Raw genomic sequence first — 15705 nt, forward strand, 5'->3', positions numbered from 1 at the left:
CACACCCACTCAAATTAGACTATTTGCCAGGACCTTCCTCCTGTGATTGTCTTAGAACTTGTTGGAAAGATAAACATCAGAGAACACAGTCTTTGTTATCTTCATTTATGTTACAGTCCACAGTCAAGCATGATTGGCTATTCCTCCAAACATACATTTTGTTCAGTCAAGACCCTCAAGTGATTGATTTCACCATTTATTCATATACATGAGAATAGGTTTACCATTGGCCAAACGGATGTACATGGGGAAGCGCTCCCTGCCTTCACTGCAGCATGCATGACATGAGGCAGGGAGCAACAAGTTCAATCCCCCACGGGGAGGACAGACAGACAACACGGGGGTGAAGGGGATGGTGGTGGGTGGCAGCAGCGCAGAACACAAAGGTTAGCCAGGACAGGTGTGCGTGCATGTGTGCCACTTTCTAGCTCCGCCCATCAAGCTAAGACTCTGGGCTGAGAACACGGCGGTGGGTGATATGACGCACGCTGCCCGAGTGACTTGCCTGAACTAGCTTTGCTCATTTTCTGCATTTCATGATTGTTGTACTGGGGGAATGCAGGTCAGACAATCAGGTTTGTTATTCGTCTGGATTACCAGCTCCAGTACCCAAGAATGCTGATAAATGTCTTATCAGAGATCGTTGTTGTATGGTTTAGGCAGGAAGACTCAGTAATGTTATGTTACTTGATACTTTATTACACGTTACAATACATTATTGTAATATTTGATTTGGCGTATGGTTGTGCTCGCAGTGGCTCCCAGCCGCACCCAACTGAGACACCGTCTCCTGAGACACCGTCTCAACACCCGGGCAGAGAGCAGCGACGCATTCCCCCTGAGGAAGAAGAAGAAGAAGAACCAGACAAAAGGGAGGAGGCCGGGGAGGTGGAGGCCGCAGGAGACCGAGAGTGTCTGTGTCGCACTAGCAAAGCAGGACCTGGGAACCCTGCTATATACCCCGTCCTATTAGGAGGGTGTACCTTGACACGTGATGACGATTTGCTGACGCACTAGGTATCGTGTCCCCCAGCATGAACCTGCTTCGCTTGTTTAGTCATGTGTGACAGTGTAACATAGCAGGCCATTTTAGGTTAACAGAGTATCCTCTGTTGTATGCGATGAGCAAGGGAAGGGAACAAGGGAAGCTCAGAGGAAAAAAACTAAGCAAACAGCACTTTTTTCCTTCTGAATGTTGAAACAAATTCTTCACCAATGAAATGTCTTCCTCTCCCCCTGCCCCCTCTCTCTCTCTATCCTTTTTTTGACCTTTGGATTGTAGTTTAACAGAGATAGTCTGACATGTGCCTGGGTCCAGTCATACCTGGCACCTAGTACTGAAATACTGATCTCGCCTACACCCAGACAGACAGAGGTGACAGCAGTACAGAGGGACCTAGACCCAGGACCTAGACCCAGGACCTGGGTACAGACCCAGGACCCAGGACCCAGGACCCAGGACCCAGGACCCAGGACCCAGGACCCAGGACCAAGGACCCCAGGACCCCAGGACCCAGGACCCAGGACCTGGGTACAGACCCAGGACCAGGACCCAGGACCCAGGACCCAGGACCCAGGACCCAGGATCCGGACCCAGGACCCAGGACCCAAGACCCAGGACCCCAGGACACCAGGACCCAGGACCCCAGGACCCAGGACCTGGGTACAGACCCAGGACCCAGGACCTGGGTACAGACCCAGGACCCAGGACCAGGACCCAGGACCCAGACCCTAAGCCTGACCCTGACCCAGTACCCTGACCCAGTACCCAGACCCAGACCCAGACCCAGACCCAGACCCAGACCCAGACCCAGACCCATACCCAGTACCCTGACCCAGTACCCAGTACCCAGTACCCAGTACCCAGTACCCAGACCCAGGACCCAGACCCAGACCCAGACCCAGACCCAGACCCAGACCCAGACCCAGACCCAGACCCAGTACCCAGACCCAGTACCCTGACCCAGACCCAGTACCCTGACCCAGTACCCAGTACGCAGACCTAGAACCAGACCCAGACCCAGACCCAGACCCAGACCCAGACCCAGACCCAGACCCAGACCCAGACCCAGACCCAGTACCCAGTACCCAGACCTAGACCCAGGACCCAGAGCCAACTGACCTAACTGCCATAACAGGTAAACCTGCTTGCTTTCATTTTTGCACAGAATAAAACTGCATATCAACACTGCATTCAGGATTATGGATCTGAAGAGGTCTGTTCTCAACCACTGATAAATTAACAATAATTAAAGATTACCACTAATGATTACTTTATTACTCTTATACTGTTTTGAATAAACAATGTTTGATCTATACTCTGCTATATTAGCTCATGAGAACATGGTACATCAAGGCCATTTCTAGGAGCCCTATCTAAAGACAAAAGCAATCTAGCACCTTGAATTTGCAGATTCTCCCTGTGCTTGCAAAAGCTATGATGATTATCAGCCCCTGATGTTTCTTGTTAGAGTAAAACCACCCATATTACTATTACTATTCAACTGCCCTTCATTCTTGTATTCTTTGTGCAGTCCTCTGAGATGCTTAGCTTGAGTGTATCAGACAACTGCACCTTACAGATCTCAATTCTGTAATAAATGCTTAGATTTTGTCCTGAACTTGTATTTGGCAATTGACTTCCTTGATACTATTGGTACCTTCACAGCAATAGGGCCAAATCTGAGACCTTTTCAATCCAAACAGACTGCAGGTACTGCAGTGACAGGAGAGAAAGAGTCCAGCCAGTTGCAGGTATGCTGTGGTGGACTAGATACTGGAGCTACAAATCTTCTAACCCTAACTACACTGATTGCGTTAACAGTATTGACTACCCACCCAGTGGATGGATGGTGTAAGATGAGTGATGGTAGGCCGGAGCTAGGTGGGTGTTGTGTCGGGTAACGTTTGTGTGTGTGCATGAACATCAGAGTCTTACATTTTTCCTAACCAGATAAACGTGTTCCAGGGAAGATCAGCTCATGTCATGTTACATCATGTTTCACTTGAAATGAGGTTGACTAAGACTGGCCCAGTCCCCTTTATTCAGTAGAGCAGTCATTTAGGACAAAGATATAAGGTTGAGTTCAAGTTTAAGCTCGGTAAGATCATTTTAATTTGATCTCAACAGGACACCGTACAGCCGGCTGACAAACCAGGCGAGGCGGTGACCAGGGCCCTTTGGTGACCTCTTCCCTTCCTGAGGTCATCCCATCGCCATCTGTCCTGTCCCGCAGTAAGAAACGCACGAGACAGGGGCGGAGCCTGTCCTGCACTTCCATGAGAGGTCAGAGGTCACCTCCAGCTGTGGCAGTGCCCCCGGATGGCGGCTACAGCTGGATCGTCCTGCTGGCATGCTTCCTGGTCTTCGGCCTGACCTTCGGGGTCATCAAGTCCTTCGGGGTGCTCTACGTCGAGATACACCGCTACTACGAAACCACGGCAACGGGCACTTCCTGGATAACCTCCATCGCCGTGGCTGCCATCCACTGTGTAGGTGAGTGCCAAAATGAACACTGGGATGAGGCACTGGAATAGATGAACACAACATTAGTTGGTATTTACCTATGTGCTGGCATCCCTAAGTGACTTCCTCCTGTCACCAGAGGCACTTGTTCTTTATAATTCAACTACTTTATGTGAATTATTCAAGTCTTGGTTAACAGATCCCACAGGCCACCCAGACAGGGGAGGCTCTGTCTCTGTTACTGTTTTTTGCTTCGTTCTTAGCACACCATTGATCTCCTGATGCTCGGTGTGTGACGCTCCAGCCACTAGAGGGCGATCTCCCACATTGTGCGAAAAACAAACAAAGTAGCGTTGACTCATCTCAGCGTAGTGACAGAGAATGTCTAATATAGAGAGAACTGCCACTCTCGGGAAACTTCCGGGTTCTGAACTGGTTAAAGTTCCATGTGAGGGCGCTAACGAGCGAGTGCAGAGTGAATGGAGGTCTATGGAGCTATACCCCTCAAAATCCACTTTTCTCAGGATAACATTTTTTGTCTAGTAATTTGAATTCTGAATTCGAAAGGGGAGGCAAAAAAAATACACACTGCTGGCTGTTAGATTTTTTTTAAGTCGCCTTTCTGTTCTAAAAAGCTTTTGAAAATGTAATTGACGTCATACACATCGTACGACCAGAGCTACTGCTTTACGGCAAGCTCTGGTCACTTACTTTTTTCTCTCAGGGCATCGACAACACAGCTGACAGGTTAGGCTCTTCCTGTCAAAACACATGCTTGAAAGAGTTTTGGCTTGCTAATGTTGTTGCTTATGTTGCTAATGCTCTGACATTCTGATTCCGCTTCGGATGCCATCAAGCGGGAGCTCTGGTCGTATCAGTCCTTCACTAACCAATCAGCATTCATTAGCAGAATGCTAGCGTGTTATAGGCAACAACGACTCATCCTGTAAGAAATCAAAAGGACATAAGTACTCGTTCATTCAACTTTCGACCTATAATCCATGTTGAACATGCAAAAACTACAATCAGGCAAAAGAGACAAATTTAGCCGTTTAGCTCCATAGACTCCCATTCAACATGCACTCGCTCGCGATAACTCCCAGTGGAACTCTGGTGGAACTGCAACCAAATTCGGTACAATGGGGCTTAATAGGGAGTGGCAAGGCTCTCCTTAAACAGGCTCTGGTAGTGACACACACGCATGTGTGCCGGGAGCGGCGACACTGACTAACACACACACACCCCAGACACATGCAGGAGTGTCCACCGAAGACATGTGTATGCATTTTCCCAGGGCTCTCAAGTTTTATAGAAAGTTTGGTGTGAGATTCCCATACTGGTGATGTTTTCTGATTGACGTTTTACTCTGCATAAATCGAGACAACTGTCATCTCAGTATGCCTGCGCCTCGTCCATGAATTCCATGTAGCGTGACATGTCGTCCCTTATTTCTCAGCGCGAGAAAGGGTTGAAATGCGCGCGAAATACAAGGTGTTGGGTGAGAAATGGCTGAAACGGCGAATACTGATTTTCCCATCCACGCTGTCCCTCCTCCAAGGGCATCCCGAAGCAGTGGGCATCCAGACCAGCGAGTCAATGTCAGGACGCGCTAGAGGCTGAACCCCAAAGGTGGTTAGCACAGTGGCCAGTCCAGTTCTGCATGACCAGCACGCATTGAGCTCATGGTCGATCAGGAGAACGCTTGCTGCCTCGATCAATAACATGAAAAAATAACGGATGGAGTCCACCTAGGAATGGAAGGTTTCTCTGTTAGAAGGTTACATGATGATTTGCGTGTATTCTGTGTGTCCCCCCGCGCAGCACCTGTAGGGTCGGCCCTGAGCGCCCGCTACAGCCATCGCTCAGTGGTCATGATTGGTGGACTGCTGAGCGGTATCGGCATGGTGGGCGGGGCTTACGCCCGTACGCTGGTCGACCTCTACATCACAGTGGGCTTCCTGACTGGTGGGTTTTGCCGTCAACAAACACCTTGGGTAGCTTGGATTGAAAACCAAATCAGATGCGCCTCATTGGGATTCAAGTTTGTATTGAGACCTGTGACACTGTCACCATCCCCCACCCCCCACTTTCCACAGGCTGTGGCTACGCCCTCACCTGGACCCCCACGGTGACCATGGTGGGCGTGTACTTTGAGCGGCGCCGCCCCCTGGCCAACGCCCTGGCCAGCACAGGAGAGTGCATCTTCACCTTCCTCCTCACGCCCTTCCTCCAGCTCCTGGTGGACCACTACTCCTGGAGGGGGGCCTTGCTGGTGCTGGGGGGGCTCCAGCTCAACCTGTGCGTATGTGGAATGCTGCTGAGGCCCCTGGAACCCCCCCGGAGGAGACGGGCCCCCGGAGAGGAGGAGGGACTGGCGCTGGAGGTCCAACCCCGGATGCAGAGAGACCCGCGGGGGCCCCTAGGAGCCCCAGCCCCAGGTGAGGCCCTCTCCAGCAGGGCGGCGCTGCGCGGCAAGGTGCTGCGCTACGTGGACTACACCCTGATCTCCAGCCCCTCCTTCATGGTGTACTCCATGTTCGGCGTGTTCGCCGCGCTGGGCTTTTTCGCCCCGGCCCTCTTCCTGGTGCCCTACGCACGCAGCCGCGGGGTGGAGGAGTACCAGGCGGCCGCGCTCATGTCCATCTCGGCGGCCTGCGACCTGACGGGGCGCATCCTCTTCGGCTGGGTGGCCAACCTGCGTCTGACGCCGACCGTCCACCAGCTGACGGTGTCCGTCCTGGTTTTGGGAGGCGTGCTGCTCCTCTGCCCCCTGGCCGGGTCCTTCCCCGAGCTGGCGGCTTTCAGCGCGGCGTTCGGCCTGGCGTTCGGGGCCACCGTGTCCATCCACATCACGGTGCTGGCGGAGGTGGTCGGCGTCCACAGGCTGGGCAGCGCCCTGGGGTTCTTCATGCTCCTCCGGAGCAGCGGAGGGCTTCTGGGCCCTCCCATTGCTGGTGAGGACACATGGGTGTGACTGTGCACAGACCACACACACACACACACACAAAGCCGAGGCCGATACCAACCCCTGTGCTGTACCCGGCACTGTAACTGTGTGATTAGATATCCACCAAGGTCACCCTCCACCAGGGTACCATGGATGACAGGCTATTACACCTCTGCGTACACGCGCTGCACGTCCTCATTCAGAGAGACCGGGAGGTAGGGGGGAACAGAGAGCGAGAGAGAGAGAGTAGTTGAGGGAGAGGGAAAAGGGAAAGAGAGAGAGCTAGAGAGAGATGTGGGTTGTGTGCAAACATATATCATGGTGCTTTACAGTTGTGTTAATTTCATGGGCTATTAGTCTGACTCATGTTCCTCACTGGAATGAGCTTCTGCCCTGAAGGCCTGCTCCCTCTCTGACACTCGCTCCTCCGCCTCTCCTCCGGCTCCTGCTGCTCCTCTGGTTCTCCTCTGTACCTTTACTCCTCCTCCTCTACCTCTGGCCTCTCTTCCTCCCCTCCACAGAATAACACGGCTTGCTGTTATTCTGTTGTGGTGACATATAACCAGACTGGTTGATCTCTGTCCAGAATGCTGCAGACCATAAAGTATGCCCCCCCACCCCCCTCCATACACACACCCCATCTTACCCCAATTTGGGCCACTGGCCACACATCACTGCTCTCTCTCTCTTTCTCTCTTTCTGAAATAATAGCTGTAAATCCAGCATGCAAGGACCTGAATCTATACCGGCACCCTGGGCCATGCCAGCCAGTCAGCCAGCCAGCCAGCCAGCCAGCCAGCCAGCCTCCACCTCTAAATCAACTCCCAGTGCCAAGCTCTGGCCAGCTCCCCACAGACACAACTGTCACTTCTTAATTGCTGTTAGAGACTCTTAGTCACACCATTGATTAGATTGATAGTGTTGGCAATCTTGCAGTGGTAAGGGGGAGTCATGGTTGCTGCTGCACAAGGTTCAGATTTGGAGAGTGGAGGGATATCTGGATCTAAGGACAGCCCTTCTCCGTGGATCACCAGGCCAATCCAATTGTCTTATTGTCTATTGACAGGGACTTCATCCATCTTGTAGCCTGAGAACTGAGAACCAGCAACTTCACACTAACTGCTGGTATTTAATCCAGAGTGACTCCTCTCCCTTCCTTATGTCCTTGTTCCTATTGTCCTCTTCTCTCTCTCTCATTCTGACTGAAGCCCATGTACTGCTGTTCATACTACTGTATGAAAACTGTACTGTCAATTCCAGGGATGAACTTGATGCATATCTATCACACACAGTATCGAAACAACACATAGGATGTCATCTGAAAGGCAACTAAGAACAGCTATGGTGTTTCTATCTCTTTTGTGCAACGGTGGACCGGAAGTCTGTCCGTTTGAGAAGTTTTTTAGAAGCAGGAAGAAACCTGGACACTACACTGGAGAGGTCAGCTGACACCACACTAACGATGTCCTATTGGTTCCCCAGGGTTCTTCATTGATAAGATGAGTGACTATGGGACGGGCTTCCTGATGGCAGGCGTGGCCCTCATAGTCTCCGCCCTCTTCCTGATGCTACTGCACCAGATGACACGCCAGGGGGTGGGGCAGTCACCCATGAAGGGACGGGATTCACCCACAGAGTCCGACAGGGGGCTGGAAGGAAGTTCCTGAGGAGCTGGAGAAAACAGAGAAGGATGGCTAGAGGCTGGGAGGGAGGGAGGGAGGGAGGGAGGGAGGGAGGGAGGGAGGGAGGGAGGGAGGGAGGGAGGGAGGGAGGGAGGGAGGGAGGGAGGGAGGGAGGGAGGGAGGGAAAGAGGGAGGGAAAGAGGGAGGGAAAGAGGGAGGGAAAGAGGGAGGGAAAGAGGGAGGGGGAGAAAGGGAGGGAGGGGGAGAGAGTGAGAGAAAGGGGGAGAGAGTGAGAGAAAGGGGGAGAGGGGGATAGAGTGAGGCCTGTTCCTCCTGTGTAGACCACTGAAAGAACACAGAAACAAACCAGTATCAGTCTGTCGGGCAGACACTGCTGTTCTCCCCAGCAGCAGGAAGGACCTACAGCTGGGAAAGTTGACCTCTGACACGACTAGAACTACAAGAAAAGAACGGTTTCACCATCGCACACAACCATCGTCATCACTCTTCAGTGTTACGGGTCTCAACCCGTTGTTTGTATATAGAACCACAGTTAGGATTGAATCTACCAATAACAGAACAGTTCTACTTGGAAGGACAGTACTTCCTGTCCACAGAAAACATAGATGTTAGTTTTATGTCATGTGAATATTATTAAATGTCTACTCTTGACAGGGACGTATCGAATAAGTGATCTAGCGTTTTTCCTAACACGACCTCACAAGGTTAGCTGGGTCAACAATGCCCTCTAGTGGTAAGTAAAGGCATGGTGACTTATTGCTCAAAATTTTCCTTTTACTGTAATAAAACTCAGATCCACTTGGTCTACTTTACAGCCCAACAAGCACAACATCATTAGTCATTTTCACATTGCTTTCACACAACGCATTCAAAACACATGTGAGAAATTCTCAGTTGAGTAAATCATATAAAACTAAATGAAATCTGGTCCAAATTGTACCAATCACTCCCTCTTGAATGTGAACCCTCCTTTGAACTATGTTCAAATATATTAATGGTTAGAGTTAGGGTTCATTGGGCCATTGTCAAAGGATTAATTGAAATATCTTCAGTTGATATCAAGATCTATGGTTTGATGGAGGTAGTTTATTTTGTGTCATGCATTTTAGCATGCATCACTTTTCAGAAGCTGTGCTTTTGAGAACAGTGAATTCTGTTTAGACAAATGTGTTCAAGCCTTGCAAAACTGTCCGCCGTAAACCGTCTCCAGAGACAGATCTTAAATACTGATGTTAGCTACTTTGAAACTCAAAACGATGTGCCACTTTCAAACTCAAAACAAATGTGTAAAAGTGCCATTTGGTTTGGCTTTCAGTGGAGCTGTCATTCAAATCAAATCAAATCAAATTTATTTGTATAGCCCTTTTTACACGCAAGCATGTCACAGAGGGCTTTTTGAACACGTTTCTAGATAACTTGTGTTTTCACACACACAATGCTGAAGTAGGTCCCTGGACGAGTGACTGTGTAGGTGGAACACAGCTCTATTGAGATACTCAACGAAGTGTGTGAAGCTGTTTAAGTAGTTGCCTAACCCTGAACCGGCAGTTTTTCTGATAACAACCTCCTATGGAATAACACAAACATACTGAAACAAACATGTCACCTCTCATAACTCTGTTGTAATAAACGCTAAACGGAGGTTTAGTCAGCATAATCCGTTCCATAAACACAGGCCCCCGGAATTTCACACACACACACACACACACACACACGTCCACACACACGCGCACACACAAACACACACGTCCACACACACACATTCTCTCTCTATTACACACGTCTGATTTTGTCTGTCCATTTTAGCCTCTCCCAAACAGACAGGGAGGGGAGGAATATAAACAGAGAGAGTGAGAGAGAGGGGGGGCAGAGAGAGAGAGAGAGAGAAAGAGAGAGAAAGAGGGGGAGGAGAGGGGGGGCAGACAGAGAGAGGGGGGGGGGCAGAGAGAGGGGGGGGGCAGAGAGAGAGAGGGGCAGAGAGAGGGGGGGGGCAGAGAGAGAGGGGGGCAGACAGAGAGAGAGAGAGAAAGAGAGAGAAAGAGGGGCAGAGAGAGGGGGGGGGGCAGAGAGAGGGGGGGGGCAGAGAGAGAGAGAGAAAGAGTGGGGGGAGAGAGAGTAAGAGAGAGAGGGCAGACAGAAAGAGAGCAAGAGAAAGAGACAGAGAGAGAGAGAGAGAGAGAGAGAGAGAGAGAGAGAGAGAGAGAGGGGTGGGGAACAGATGGAGAAAAACACTTGAATAACATACATTCTAACCAAGACGGCTGCAACGAATCACAAAGAACATGAATCTGAAAACTTCCTTCAACCCACACTTTGATGTGCACGCACACACCTATCTACCATGAGACGGTTGACTGGCAAGGGAAGAGCCCACCAGTGATCTGAGAGATGGCTGCCAGATCAAACAAGCAGATAGCTGTCTGGTTTCCGCTCCGAGGAACTCCCTCTCGGTCATGTGATAGTCGGTTCCCTCTTTGATCATCGGTCTCCCTACACAATGAAATCTCCAGCTGGATCTTATTGCATGCTACAGTGTACCAACAACAGGTGAGAGGTTCACACCTGAAAGATTTTCAGAGGTGTTCCCCACTATTAATCCATAGGATGATTCACAATTTTCACAACTCCAGCTTTAAAAGAGCAGCCATGAACTGCAACATGAACATAGCAAGTCAAGCACAGAGAACTGCAGTTGAATCCTTCTTGTTCATTCTGATTGCATCCCAGGCTTTCTGTAAAGGTGGCACGAGAAACAGACTTGGAGAATTTGAGATGTTTAGCAGAGAGTTGTGAGGTGAGCAGAGGGGAGCGTAGCTGACAGAGTTACAGGACACAGTAGAGGGCAGCTGACAGAGTTACAGGACACAGTAGAGGGGAGGGGAGCTGACAGAGTCACAGGACACAGTAGAGGGCAGCTGACAGAGTTACAGGACACAGTAGAGGGGAGCTGACACAGTTACAGGACACAGTAGAGGGGAGCTGACAGAGTTACAGGACACAGTAGAGGGGAGCTGACAGAGTTACAGGACACAGTAGAGGGGAGCTGACAGAGTTACAGGACACAGTAGAGGGGAGCTGACAGAGTTACAGGACACAGTAGAGGGGAGCTGACAGAGTTACAGGACACAGTAGAGGGGAGCTGACAGAGTTACAGGACACAGTAGAGGGGAGCTGACAGAGTTACAGGACACAGTAGAGAGAGGGCATCTGACAGGGCCGGGCTTGATGACCACAGGCCACACACAGCTGCCAGCTCCACCAGACCCTTTGAGAGAGGAGCAGACAGCTGGTGCACATACAGTACCAGTCCAAAGTTTGGACTGGTGGTACTGTAGCTGGAACACTACATATATCTGGGGCTCATTTGATTTACTTCACACGGTTAGACAGTTGGGAATTTTCCTTTGGTCTGACTACTGTTGGTTTTAAACCAAGAACACCCAAAGTGTTGCTTCTAAACCAAGCCCAAACGAAGTGCTTGACATTAAACTTCAGAGAGAAGATGGATGTCTTGGGAAAATAGGTCATGTGATCTCAAACCTTTCATCCAAAAAACCAGAGAGTTTAGAAAGCATTTTGAAGTTTAAATGAAATGTACAGGATAGGCTCTCTACTCTCTGTCTCTGTCTCTCTCTCTCTCTCTCTCTCTCTCTCTCTCTCTCTCTCTCTCTCTCTCTCTCTCTCTCTCTCTCTCTCTCTCTCTCTCTCTCTCTCTCTCTCTCTCTCTCTCTCTCTCTCTCTCTCTCTCACACACACACACACACACATATACACACACACTGAAACCCTCCCAGTTACTTTGACCGGAGTGTCAGCCCCCCAGGCGGATGGTCGCTATAGTAACAGCTAGTTGAAATGTTTGGTGTGCCCCCTGCTCCCACGGGTCAGGGTGTGGAATGCTGCCCTGCTACCTGAGTTCAAAGACTCCCTAACCAAGGGGGGTGGGCGAGAGAGAGAGAGAGAGAGAGAGAGAGAGAGAGAGAGAGAGAGAGAGAGAGAGAGAGAGAGAGAGAGAGAGAGAGAGAGAGAGAGAGAGAGAGAGAGAGAGAGAGAGAGAGAGAGGGCAGAGAAAATAGACGAGGGGACAGTTAAACCAGAGAGAGAAGTGGGGGGAGGAATGAAAGAAAAAGTGAGAGAGAAGTGAAGAAAATCACAGAGCTGGAGGTTTGGGGAAAAGTAGGGGAAAGAGAATGAAAACAACTCTTGCAGCAAGAAGTTAGGTGGAGACGTGGGAGAGAGAGGGAGGGAGGAAGAGTTCTAATTGAATGTGATTGGTCCAGCTTCAGGGGGTTACGTTAATGAGGATAACAAGGCACTGGAAGAAGCCCCCTCCACCCCCCCACTCCCTCCTCTCCACCCACCAGAGGAGCACCATGGGGCCCAGACCTTCTCCCTGGACTGGCTGGCTGGAAGGCCTTTTTTAATGAGGGAGAACTCTGAGAGAACCTGAATGGCGTTCATGTTCAATTCCAATCAAAAGTGCGAGTCAAACTGGAGAAGCTCAAAGTTAATAACTAGCTGAGTTAAAAGAATCGTCTTTGATCCGACTCCAAGTGCAAGGTTCCAATGAATAGCTTTGCTCACAGACACAGGGTACCAATGAATAGCTTTGCTCACAGACACAGGGTGGGATAAGTGAGAGATCATTGGGGGGGAAGAGTGGGGGAGAAAGAAGAAAGAAAGAGAGATGAAAAGAGAGCACGACTGACTGAGATGAATCAGAAGCCAAGCAGATGTTTGAGATTGTGTCTCTAGTAGCCACTCCCTGTCTGCTACATGCACCTGCCCTCTCCCCCTCCCTCCTCCCCCTGTCTGCTACATGCACCTGCCCTCTCCCCCTCCCTCCTCCCCCTGTCACTCCAATCTTCTTCCTTAGTTCTGGAACTACTTCTTATAGGGGCTTCTGTTCTTCCCAAACAAAGATACTAACACACATGTGCTCGCATGTACAGAAAGGTGCACACACACTGACAAATACACAAACACATATACATACACACAAGCACACAGAACACGCACTACAAACATGCTAACTGTTGATAGTGTACATACCTTTTGACAAACATCTTCATGTGCCCTCATGTGAAGGCTACACACTCGCCCACAACAGTTTCAGTGCACCAGTGTTCACATGCCCACGCTGGAACAGCAGGTCCTGGACACAAACCAGGTAGGGTGAAGAAGGAGGAGAGAACGTGGAAGGAAACAGGCAAGGGACCAGGGAAGGAAAGACTGGGCATAGTTTACTGTCAGCAGACTTGTAAACAATTCTTCTGCACTTATTTATCTGTTGTGAGTCTTATGTATCAGCTGATGTGGTGGCGCCATCCTTCTCCCACTTTCCCTCTCTCTCTCCCTCTCTCCCTCTCTCCCTCTCCCTCTCCCTCTCTCTCTCTCTCTCTCTCTCTCTCTCTCTCTCTCTCTCTCTCTCTCTCTCTCTCTCTCTCTCTCTCTGTCTCTTTCCTCTCTGTCTAGCTCTTTTATGGTCAAATGGACGATACAGTAAAAGCCACACTAACACAAACAGTCTTACATCACACTGACTGGCTTACATACATACTCTCTCACTTCTCGTTCACTCACTCCATTGCTCTCTGTCTCTTTCCCTCTCTCTCTCCCCCTCTCTCTTTTCTCTCTCCTCTTTGTTTAAAACAAAGAGGAACGATGGAGGGGAGTGGTTTTACGGTAATGTTAGAACGTCTCAATAAAGACCATCAAAAGTCAGTCTCTCTTTCTGTCTCTCTCTTCCTTGCACAAAGACCAACCGACATGATAGACACGGGAGTGTCTACATTGTCCTCCTAGGCGCTTTCCGCAGAGTAAACTGTCAAGAGTTTGATCAATGGCTCGAAACAAATACAAATCTAAGTGTCGGCATCGAAACAAAACAAAACTGAGTTCATTTTTGACGGGAGAGAAGTCGAGCGACGTCGAGTTGAATGAGATTTAAACTGTTGATTACCCAGCACTCAGGCAGACAGTGTCAGGGGGGGCTCCAGCTGTCCCTGGTGGTGAAGGACAGTCGTGGGTGCCCCCCCTGACAGGCTGAGGAGAGGACCCTGCTGTCACACTGCTGACACTGAGCCGTTTGGGAGCCATGCTGACGAGAGGCGGTTAGGAAAGCTGTGAGGGTCCAACCCCAGGCTGGGCCAACAAGAGCGCTGACGAGCCGGCGAAATGCACTGTGCCACTGTGACACAGGGCCCATCAGGAAGAGACCAGGCCCTGGTATCTAACCCTGGTATCTAACCCTGGTCTCTAACCCACACATTCCTCCCCTCCACCTCCACTGTTCTCTCTGGAGATCCCAGACATCTCTCTGAGCTCTTCCCCGCACCCCCTATCTCTGTATCTCTCTCTCTCTCTACTTGTCTCTCTACTTATTTCTCCCTGTCTCTGCCTCTTTTGTGTAATTGTAGACAGGGCCCCACAGTGACAGGAGCTCTGCTCCTGTAAAACTAATAATGACGGAGATTTGCAGGCTTGGCATTCTTTACCCCTTTCAGTTCAGGGCGACGGGTTTAGGGGGAGGTGGTGGGGGTGATGGTGGGGGGGGGGGGGGGGTAGAGGTGGGGGGTCAACAGGAGTGAGGGGGGGTGAAGGGGATTGGGGGGGACGGGGGGAAGGACGAGGGGTGGTGGGAGGGGGGGGGGGTCATGTCCTAGTTTGAGAGGGAACATGCCAGTGGGCTCTAGACTGTAACACGCCACATGCTTTCATTCTCTCTGCCTCTGCACCACAGTGAACAATGCCTCTCCAAACACACTTGTCCACACAACACACATACGCTCAAGAATGTTGACTTCTCGTATTTCCTGTCAAGTTCTCTTGGTGTGTACTTAAATTACATTTATGAGACTTTTAATGCGAGTGAATGATAGTTACACGTATTAATTCAGGCATGCAAATAGGCTATGACTAAAGGTAGTCACCAAAGCATTTAAAGCTTTCTCTCATTTCCACATGCACTGTCTCTGACATACACAATTTCTAACTCCACCTTTTCTCTCTCTAGTCCTCTTTCTCTATCTCTCATTTTCTCTCACTTCCCTCCCTCTCTCTCTCTCTTTCTTTCCCTCCAATAAAACTTCCCAGATGTGTTCTATGGTGCACGGGGGCAAAGGGGAGGTCCCTTCAAATATCTCATCTTTCAAATTTCTGTCTTCTTTTCACTCCGCTCCCCTCCCTCCTTTCTGCTCCCTCCCTCCCTCCCTGGGCTCCCTCCCTCCCTGGGCTCCCTCCCTCCCTGGGCTCCCTCCCTCTCCAGCCTCCCTCCCTCCCTCCCTCCGTGTCCCTCTCCCAGAAGGAGCCATGTGCTCGCTGTTTCAGGGAACAGACTGAACCCTGGACAACTGATGCACAGACAGCTGTCTTACGGCTGCCACTCTTTCTGAACTCTCCGGACTAGCTGTGTTCCTCTGCTCCCCCCCCCCCCCCCCCCCCCTCCTGCACCCTGCCTCGGTTCATTCCTTCTACGTCGCTCTCCTCTCCCTGCTTCTGCAGTTTTCCTCAGGCGGATATACAGGCGGTAAGGAGTGCTTGTGCAATCGCTGTCTGCCTGCCTCTCCCTACGTGCCCAGCGAGAGAGGGAGAGAGAGAGAGAGAGAGAGAGAGAGAGAGAGAGAGAGAGAGAGAGAGAGAGAGAGAGA

General features: G+C 50.6%; 1 protein-coding gene across 7 annotated transcripts; it reads left to right on the plus strand.

Annotated features, from left to right (window-relative positions):
- The first annotated feature begins 1309 nt into the window (after positions 1-1309).
- LOC146258226 (monocarboxylate transporter 2) lies at positions 1310-8119 on the plus strand. Of its 7 annotated transcripts, none has more exons than XM_084673066.1 (6): positions 1310-2138; positions 2669-2884; positions 3131-3496; positions 5288-5431; positions 5563-6420; positions 7896-8119. In XM_084673066.1, the coding sequence occupies exons 3-6, from the start codon at positions 3280-3282 to the stop codon at positions 8078-8080; spliced, it is 1404 nt and encodes a 467-aa protein (XP_084529192.1). In that variant the 5' UTR covers positions 1310-2138; positions 2669-2884; positions 3131-3279; the 3' UTR covers positions 8081-8119. The 7 variants fall into 7 exon arrangements, with proteins under 7 accessions (XP_084529192.1, XP_084529190.1, XP_084529191.1 ...); XM_084673064.1 differs by having other exon boundaries at positions 2707-2884; XM_084673065.1 differs by having other exon boundaries at positions 2707-2869.
- Positions 8120-15705: the final 7586 nt, after the last annotated feature.

Source organism: Hypomesus nipponensis, chromosome 14, assembly GCF_054491055.1.
Source record: "Hypomesus nipponensis isolate SF chromosome 14, ASM5449105v1, whole genome shotgun sequence".
NCBI lineage: Eukaryota > Metazoa > Chordata > Actinopteri > Osmeriformes > Osmeridae > Hypomesus > Hypomesus nipponensis.

Excerpts from the sequence above, each read along its gene's own strand:
- LOC146258226 (XM_084673066.1), top strand. The coding sequence starts at position 3,280 with ATGAGAGGTCAGAGGTCACCTCCAGCTGTGGCAGTGCCCCCGGATGGC. Across the intron at positions 5,432-5,562 it reads CACAGTGGGCTTCCTGACTG|GCTGTGGCTACGCCCTCACC; the intron begins GTGGGTTTTGCC and ends CACTTTCCACAG. Across the intron at positions 6,421-7,895 it reads TCTGGGCCCTCCCATTGCTG|GGTTCTTCATTGATAAGATG; the intron begins GTGAGGACACAT and ends TTGGTTCCCCAG.